This window comes from Poromitra crassiceps (assembly GCF_964638095.1).
Source record: "Poromitra crassiceps genome assembly, chromosome: 5".
NCBI classification, from domain to species: Eukaryota; Metazoa; Chordata; class Actinopteri; order Beryciformes; family Melamphaidae; genus Poromitra; species Poromitra crassiceps.
In genome coordinates, this window is record NC_139642.1 from 55867455 (window position 1) to 55877454 (window position 10000).

Sequence of the window (10000 nt, forward strand, 5' to 3'; positions counted from 1 at the left end):
CCCCCCTGCCTCTCTCTCTCTCTCTCCCTTGCTGCTGCCCCCCCACGCCCTGATTGTCTCACCCTCTCCGTCACTTCATCCATCTCTCTCTCGCCCTCTCTCTTTGCAGGTGTCTCTGCTGTGAAACACAGTCAGAGATCAGGGAGTGGTTAGCTACGTTTCTCAGTATCCAGGTGAGATACACACACAGACACACACACTCCACTAGGGTTGTCACGATACTAGAATTTCCAACTTTAATACCAATACCTAGGAGAATATCGATACTCTATACCATTTTCAATTTAAGTGGGCGGTGACAACACATCAAGAGGCATACAAATAAATTAAGACACGCTTACGATGGAGACACGCTTCTCCATAATGTAAAACTTTGCACTTAGACAGCATATTGCCCCTGCTATAGTCATCAGCCTATCACAACACGTTTAGCTTGTTGAGGCAACAGATAGGGAGGAAAAACTTGATACTGTTGCAAATGAGTTTTGTATCCATTTCAATGTTTTTGTATCGACACCTGTTGCAAATAAGTATTGTATCCGTTTAAAATGTGTATTATTGATACTTTTGACAACCTTGGGGCCTGTGTCCACCTAGCGTCTTTTTCCGACCGTTAAACGCTGGAAGTATGCTGGGGAGCGCTGATCTCAGCGCACAATATACAAGGAAGCACTCTGGAACTAACGTTAGTTCAGTGTGGTAGTAGCTTGATAGCTGACAGCTAACATTAGCTACCAACACACATACAGTGATTTAGCTCAACACTCACCAGAAATATTAAGTGTCTAGCCAATCTGCTCCCACAATTGAGCCTTTCTGTCACTGTTGCGATAGTTTCTCCATGATTAAAGTTGCCAGAAAAGGAGCACCCGACACCAGCGTCTTTCTGAAAAGTTAAAATATTTTCAGCTGGAAGCGCTGGGAGTCGGGCGCACAAAAACACCGGAGCGCTCTGAAAATAGACGCTGGGGGCGCAGCGCACTTTCTCTAGACGTCCGTGTGCGCCCGCATACGCTCTCCCCCCATTGGAAACAACTGAAAAAATACGCTGGACCCTGAGGAAAAGACGCTAGGTCGACACAGGCCCTTACACTCCTTAACAGACATAGTTCATCATTTGCAACTCCACTATTTGCAAGCATGAGAAATCACGAAACACTGACTTTGTTTTTTCCACTGCCCAATAATCCTTTAAGCTCAGTTCACACGCCAATGATTCGCAACGCAACCAGTTGAAGCTTGCAACTGCTTGCAATGCTGTGTAACTCTGGCTGTGGGGTCTATTCAGACTGTTGTAAATGTGTGTTCTCTCTCTCACCTTCGTGACAGTCTGACGGTGACGTGTGGCCTGTGGATGGGGTGCAGCAGTCGCGTGCCAGCCGCGTGTTGCCGCCGGATACCCGTCACGGTAACGTGTCATTGATACCGCTGCGTGGCAGTGAGAATGAGATGCGGGACAGCGTAGCAGCTTTCAGCCAAGACGCACTTTCTGTGAGTCAATCAACCAATCAGAGGGAGTGATCCAGGCGGGTCACTGTGCAGCTCCGTCTAAAGCTGCCGGCTGATCAGAGACATTCATGCTGAACAGGGGGTCCAGCCCCGTAAAGAGGGCAGAGCAAATGTCCACTCATCTTGTGGCAGTTGTGCAGTTTCTTTGAATAGTTGAGGTCAGGGAATGAGTACATTTGGGAATGAGTCAACTGATCTCGAATCACAATTAACGGAGAACGTGGGCGATCAGGAATGTTTTATAATGCAAAACCTGACTGCGGGGGGGGGGGGTTGCACCTGGGCAGCATGAATGATCTCTGTCTCATGATTCACCTTTGATTTGCTCATCACAGCAGGATCTGGATTCTTAAACTATGATCAGAGCAGGATCTGGATTCTTAAACTATGGGTCGGGACCCAAAATGGGCCAAGACTAAAACACACTGTGTTTTTTTGTGAGCCTGGCTGGCTTCCAGCACAAGAGACTTAGCTTTTTGGGTCATTTGGGTCCTGCTCTGAAAATGTTTTAAGAACCCAGAGACCAGAATAGCATGTGAGAAGGAGGAGACAACAGCATCTTCGTATCGCAGGACGTTTGGACTAGGAACCAGCATTCTGCCAAAGCATGCTTCTGCAAAAGAGAGAATAACGTGTTTGAACAGAGCTCAATTTCCCCATTCATTTTCTCCGTAGACCTTTAGAAAAATCCTTATATGAAGAGTTTTAAGGCTGACAGATGGAGAGACTCAGGTCCCTGAGAACCGACTCGCTTGGAAGGTTCTCGGCTGTCTGAGACACCGTTTTTGGCCGAACTTTGACGAGATTGGGAATGACGGGTGACTGAGGTTGGGGGTGATGGGTGGCCCAAGCAGCCAGCAGAGGAATCCTGGGTGACCATGAAACATTTACACACATGAAACATTTACACACACACACACACACACACACACACACACACACACACACACACACACACACACACACACACACACACACACACTCACACACACACACACACACACACACACACACACACACACACACACACACATATGAAATGTTTCATGGTCACTCACAATTCATCTGCTGGCTGGTTGGCTTGCTTCCAGGCTTAAAACTCTTTATAAACTATAAGTTGTTGTTCAAACCCCAGAAATGTCTTTGGCTTGAGCTCTGCTGAAGAGCTGTGTATACTCAAATTTGACAAACGTCCACCTTGAAAGTCCTCCTCCAATTCACTTGTCCCTTTAGGCTCGCTGGCGCGTATTTTGAGAAACTAAATCAGTTGGCTAGCATTGGATTAGACCCATCCAACAACACCGATAGAGTTTTCATCCTCTCCCATCTGTTCTGTTCTGTAGTGTTTGTATAGAAAATAGATTGTCTGGACCGGCCCAAATCATTCTGACCTCGGTGTCGGTGCTGCGGTACCACATGTCCACAGTGACGATGATGATGATGCTGTTGTCTTATCCTACCGGTTGTAGCCATCCCATACCTCTCCTCGCTCTCCTGCACAGCATTAGGGGTGGGACAAAATATCGATACTCACGGTATCGCGATATTTCCACTTGCGATAAGTTATCGATACACTGGCACCAAGTATTGATATGTTTATAAAAAAATAATAATAATAATAAAAAAAAATGTATCAACAGGCTAAAATATTATGCTGTGTGTGGTAGTTGAAACATAGTTTCAAGTTGACGTTTATTTATGTTTGTAGTTGAAACAAAAACATAAATACTGTAGGCTACATGAATGGAAATGTTTGATCATCTACTTTTAGAAATGATATAGGTAGGTAGGTTATATAGGTTTTCTTGTTTTAATAATAATAATAAAAAGACTTAATGTGTAACTTTTCCTCCGTGGTATCGAAAATGGTATGAGTGAGTGAGTGAACTCTGAGAGAGTTCATGTCAATTCTGCTAATAAATACATAATACCTGCTTCTTGCCTTTTAGGGGTATTTTTTTCTCTTCAGTTACACAGATATCGTGATGTATCGTAGGTTAAATTTCTTCCAATATATCGATTATCGCAGAATCACTGTATCGTGATAATATCGTTATCGAGGGCCAAGTATCGTGACCATATCGTATCATGAGCTACTCAGCGATTCCCACCCCTACACAGCATGTAGGAACATTGCAGTCCCCATCATGACCAGGCAGTGACATGATTGCACATTTGCCATGTTGTTGCCTTCCAGATATACTTCCTATTGATTCCTGTCTCTCAGTTTATTGACTTTATTCAATGTTGGACAGCGGGGGGAGAGGTAGAGTGGTGGCTCTGAGATTGCTTTGGTGTTTGCTTGATGCATTGCAGGTGTGAGTGTGTGTGTGGGGATGCTTCTGCTGGGTGTGCGTGTGTGTGCGTGTGTGTGTGTGTGTGTGTGTGTGTGTGTGTGTGTGTGTGTGTGTGTGTGTGTGTGTGTGTGTGTGTGTGATGACTGCTGCTGCTTATGACCAGCTCTCAATGCAAATGCAGTGACGTTTGCTTGACTGTTGACTGTTCATATCACACTGGACAGGTTCAAAGGATCACTCCAGTACACCTATCTCTCTCTTTCACTTTCACTTTCACTTTCACTTTCACTTTCACTTTCACTCTCACACTCAAACACATCTCTTATGTCATTACCTTTCTCTCTCTCTCTCTCTCTCTCTCTCCCACTCTCTCTTTCTCGCCCACGGATCATCACTCTTTGTAATCATCTTTCTCTCCATTTCTCTCTTTCTGCACTTCCCACTTTGTCCATCTGTCCATCCCTCGGCCTGTGATAACCTCTCTGTTGTTTATCTTTCAGCTCTGTAGAGATGTCCGGTAATGAACTCTGAGCGCCAGGTAAGACGCACAGATCTCACACACAGAAGACTGGCTGATAGATATTGCCAATGTAGATCGCAGAGAGCGACATGACATGTTTCCATCAAGCAATAATAGACAGGTTTACATCAAGCACACTGCTTGATGTAAACCTGTCAAATGTTGATGATGAAGATAATAGTTTACGTTGGCCCATTGTTTTTTGTTTCAGTGTGCTGAGTGTGTATTTATCTGGTCTCTTCACCGCTCCTTATGAGTCCACATCTGGTCAGTTGTCAGCAAGTCAAGTTTCATGTTTGGCAGGCTGGGTGGAATTAGTTGACAGTACAGGTGGAATAGCAGTAGCAAGACACCACATACAACAACATACTGTACAACATCAAGCAGTCTCTTATCTAAGAAAACCTTAAAAAGCGTTCTGCTTATTTTTTATTCAATTGACATTTTGGGCTCACGATTAGTACGATTAGTACGAAAATACTCCCAAAAACAAAATGCACAGGCATATTTCTGCCCTGGGCCTATTTCTGCCCTGGGCATATTTCTGGGCAGAAATATTGAGAAAAAGGTGTCAATCTAAATGGGCGTTCTCCTCTTGTGACATCACTTGTTGCTGGACGTTCTGCTGGGCCTGACATCCCAGGAGGCAGTTTCATTTCAGGAACAGTGGCCAGCTGTTTTACAAAAAACAGTCTAGATCAAACCCCGAGGAATAGCGCTGGGCTGTGAAGCCATTTGAACATGGTGGCGAAGCTCTGTATCGCAAGTCACGTGACGCCATACAGCCCAGAAAGGAAAATTCCCATCCACTTGCATGGGGACCCCGGCAGCTGTTAAACCCAGGGGAATTTTTTCCGGGTGTCACTCAAAGTATAAAACGACTCTTTTAATTATCAAATAATTTTTTATGGGGCATTTTTTCTTCAGAAGCCACTAAGAGCCGTATACGGGTGTATTTTCTTCTTTTAATACATCCATGGGTGGGAGGGGTGGGAGATGTCATGGAATACGTCATGGCACACATGCGCACTTCGCCTTGGGCTGCATGGTCAGGAAGTAGAACCAGGAAGAAAACCCCCCCATGATGGCTTCATGTGCCAGTGAGCAGCCTCCCTCCGAATGCTGGGTGGGCGTGGCTCGTCCCCTATCCAGTTCTTTTAATACATCCATGGTCTAGATGCAGCTCCTGTGTTATGTGTGAAAAGCCCATTGCTATAGACCCCTCCCACATCTGAATGCAATGTGGTCTCCAACCTGCACCACGCTCTTTAAGCGTGACCTCTCAGGGGACTTTGAACTGCTGTGAGACTGACTTAATGGGCATTCACATTGCGTCAGGCAATACAAAGACGTTACGTGACACGCTGAACTGGTTCTTCCTGTGGCAGAGAGAGAGAGACAGACAGAGAGAGGGAGGGGGAGAGAGAGAACAAAAAAGAAGGGAGAAAGTGAGCGAGAGAGTGAAACAGAGCAGAGGGTGTGTGTGTGTGTGTGTGTGTGTGTTGTGTGTGTGTGTGTGTGTGTGTGTGTGTGTGCGCGTGTGCGTGTGCGCGTGAGTGTGAGAGAGAGATTGGCCACCGGAGAGTGTGTGTTGGGGGGAAGAAGGGTGCGATTCGGTGAGTCGGAGCCAATGTGAATCCAGCCTTAAGGGTTAGTAGGGACGAAAGCTTCATTAGATACAGCATGATCATTAGTCAAGTGGTTTATGCTACTTCTGATGTTACAATGGGTCACAAATACAAACTGTCCTACCAAAGTTGCTGAAAACTACTTAGCTGAAGTTGAGGATGTGAAGTTGAATTTGGATGTTCCATCTCCCTCACCTTCTGTATGTCTGTCCTTCACCAGGGGGGACTGGCCCGGCCTCATCAGATGCCCTATGAACATTTCAGCGACATCATCCCTCTGCGCCCGTAGGACCACGATGACAGACAGACACTCAGAAAGCACAGACACTGACATGTGGAGTGTGAGCGACACTACCGTCTGCTCTTAAACTGGATCGGTGAATAAATACACAGACAACAGGATGGTATTTAGGATGGACCTCCACTGGGTTGTCTGGCCTGCATCACTTTTAAGCACAAACAAATCCAATCCCTTCCTTACTTGACGGGACGCACAATGGCTGCCCAATGGGGACAGAATGGTAGAGACCACTTTCACGGACCACAATCGTGCCCTCGAGATGTCCGAAATTGTCCCCAGCTCAAAGTGCAACAAGTCTGGTCTCCGCCCTCAAACAGTCCACTGTTTCCTTTGCTCAGACGACATCACCACTGCATAGCATTACATGCTGAGAGAAACCTCGACTGCATTTCTCCAGAGAAGATGTAGGTGATCAAGGCACTAGCTTCGTGTGCATAGCAACTGCCCTTTCTACGTTACAAGGCTACACTTCGTTTTTTTAGTTCCTTTTTTATAGAAAATAGAGACATTTATTTACATACAGTTGTAGCTGATTTTTTTACATGCCTGTAGCCGCGCTCTTTCTGCACTGTCGCGCCAAGAAGATTTGTCGCGATAATCCTGCAGCTCAAGATTTTGAGAGATGCCATGAAAAGCTCACGTTTGGAGGTTGGAACCTGACTTTGAAAACCAAACTGTCCAGAAACTGTTCCACTGTGGGACCAAGACGGAGACCTAGAGAAGGACTGAGAAGGTGCCAGATGTTAATCGAACTGTCCGGAAACCGTTCCACTGCGACCAAGACAGGAGCCGAGAGACAGACTGAGAAGGTGACAGATGTTAGCTGGGACCAAGACGGGGACCAAGAGACAGAGTGAGAAGGTGCCAGATGTTAGATTGGTGGCTATTGCTCTGCAGGCCCTTTATTTTGCCTTCATGCTCGGTACACTGCGTAGAATAGACCATAGTCAGGTGGTCAGAATCGTATGTGTGCATGTTTATATATGTGTGTGTGTGTCTGTGTCTGTCTGTTTGTTTGTCTGTCTGTCTGTCTGTATGTCTGTCTGTCTGTCTGTATGTCTTTTGAGGAGTGGAGTATTTGACAAAACAAGAGAAACACTTGATGTATCATTGTCTCTTATGATGTGTCCACTTTTCAGGATGTTTCGTGTCAAAATAAATCAATGGCACCTCAAGTAGTTCACAAAATGTGAACTACTTGAGATGCACTTGAATATTAATCAGTTATTAAATAGCATATTCTGCCATTTTTGCCCTGGTTTGATCAATAACTGTCCAAGGCTATACAGTAGACTGACAATCTGTCCCACTGTCCAGCTCAGTCTCCCCTGTCATGTGACACATCCCTATGTGTCACATGACACATTCCTAAATGTTCTCTCCTCCTGTCTGTAGGTCATCTGCTAAAGCCTGCGATACACATGTCATATTTTGAGGCAATAGATTATAGGCGGTTAGGCTAATCATTATAAGTAGCGGTATTTCAATTGTTTCAAATTGTAGATGGACTCACTTTGGAGTAACCCAATGTCTCTTTTGTTCCTGATGTATATCCCCATGTTTATTTTGTCTCAACAAAATAGTATAATCCCAACAATGACAAATGTATTTTCCTTATAACCCATTTTGTTTGTTAATTAGAACTCAAAGCATGGTTCAATAGTCGCATAAATAAACACATTTTGCATATTTTAAAATATGAATTTAAAGAAAAGCAGAACCCCGATCTAAAGTGTTAGCTCCGCATTAACTGTAGCTGTGAACAACTGCCTTGCCATCTGCACTGAATATTGCCTGTCTCCTTGTCTTCACTTTCGTGCCACCCAGATTTCCCCCCTGTTGTAAAGTATACTTATTTATTTGGACAGCAGAGGGCGCTAGGTGCTGGGATGGGGATGTGGAACGCATCTGCGTCCACCTCCACCTGGGGTGGTGATGACATTATGTTCAGCTCAATGTTAGCCATAGTGTTTAAACACCTTTACGTGTGTGTGTGTGTGTGTGTGTGTGTGTGTGTGTGTGTGTGTGTGTGTGTGTGTGTGTGTGTGTGTGTGTGTGTGTGTGTGTGTGTGTGTGTGTGTGTGTGTGTGTGTGTGTGTGTGTGTGCGTGCGTGCGTGCGCGCGTGCGTGTCCTCCAGCCAAGACCTGGGCAGGAGTGGAGAGAATACTCTGCTCTGTGTAGTAATGTAATTATATTTTCTCTCTCTCTCGCTTATGTTTCTGTTGGTTTTACTGATCTGTGCCTCTGAAACTCTAATAAACACGTTCAGCCAGCGAGTGCATTCTGTGTGTGTGTCACTGACCATGCATATCATCATGGTGCATAGTTCTGTTAAACTCTCACAAAACTTAGTGTGTGTGTGTGTGTTTTCCACAAAGGTTGCTACCCTGCAGCGCTGCATGGTTGCAACCCACTTACATGTCGGAAATGATATGTTCAGAAACTAATGTACAAACACACGCAAGCAAATAGCTGTCCAGCTCCAGCCCCCCTGCAGGGTTGCTGTGAAAAGATTAGTTGTGCTACATACACACACAGACACGTCACATATACATAGTGTATGTATCTAACGCACACACACACACACACACATAAATGTGGCCCTGGGCAGAAACTTTTTCTTGGCCTGCAGATTCCATGACAACGTCAGAGATACAGGCATTAAATGGAACCCTACAGATGTGCTTTGAGGAGAACTGTCAGGTCTGTGTGTGAGTGGGTGGGTATGTGTGTGTGTGAGTGGGTGGGTATGTGTGTGAGTGGGCGTATGTGTGTGTGTGTGTGTGTGTGTGTGTGTGTGTGTTAGTGGGTGGGCGTATGAGATGAGTGTGTGTGTGTGAGAGGGTGGGTGGGGTACAGTGGTCATAGGGCCCTGAGGAGGTTTTCTCTGTGTGTCACAGTGGTCCACCAGCTCTCCGTTAATTCTTCTGACACATCAGGGTCACTATACCTCGAGATACACACCGGAGAGACCCGCAAGGGACGCACACATGGGGACCTACACACACACACACACAGGGACACACACAGGGACAGGAGACCCAGCGGGGAACACATCACACAAGGGCATGTTTAAATACACACGAGGCACAGTGGCCTTTACCATATTCTATAGGTCATATACAGTATATACTATAGGTCATATACAGTAGCAACGGCTGTGCTAGTGTAAGGCAGTGGTTCTCAAAGCGGGGTCCGGGGACCACCAGGAGTCCTTGAGGGAGTTACATGGGTTCCAAAGCAAACTGATTCATTGATTTCATTCATCACAGAATGTAGAAAAATTAGTTTCACTCTGTTATCTCTACCTACAATACAGACAGATTCTGGATCAAGTCATCGAACAATAATCGTATAAGAATAATCATCTAGCAAAAAATACGAAAATTGGGTTTCAGAGATGAAACCCTTGGGCCTAATGTGCCCACAGTTTGACCTTTATATGACTAAATATCCTGCAAATGCAAACAACAGCATTTGGTTTCCAGTTAAACCTGCATCATTACTGAATAACTACATACTAAAATGGATTCCCAGCTTTTATGAGGACTACGGATAGGAGATGGAAGGAAGATGTGAGTGATGTCAGGTGGGAGCAGGTCATTGGGTCGGTTCAGTTCATATGCATGATGATCACACTTCTTGTTTGTCAAAAACAATCATGGCCTCAGCGCTCGGCTCAGACTCCCAAATCGGCTTTGTTGTCAAGGAAACTAATCATAACGAGCACTGATTGCATCAAAG

General features: G+C 45.3%; 1 protein-coding gene across 3 annotated transcripts in view; it reads left to right on the forward strand.

Annotated features, from left to right (window-relative positions):
* The window catches only part of arap1 (ArfGAP with RhoGAP domain, ankyrin repeat and PH domain 1), an 87333-nt gene extending 78801 nt beyond the window's left edge, over positions 1-8532 (forward strand). The window contains exons 30-34 of one of the 3 annotated variants that reach the window (XR_014552743.1): positions 110-173; positions 1330-1491; positions 4307-4344; positions 6175-7116; positions 8394-8532. Coding sequence is in view for 2 of the 3 variants with exons in the window: in XM_083637824.1 (XP_083493950.1) it covers positions 110-173; positions 1330-1491; positions 4307-4327 (247 nt within the window). In the remaining variant the exon portion in view is untranslated. Of the gene's footprint in view, positions 1-109; positions 174-1329; positions 1492-4306; positions 4345-6174 lie in introns of all 3 variants that reach the window. The other 2 variants (XM_083637824.1, XM_083637825.1) reach the window with 2 other exon arrangements.
* The last annotated feature ends 1468 nt before the right edge of the window (positions 8533-10000 follow it).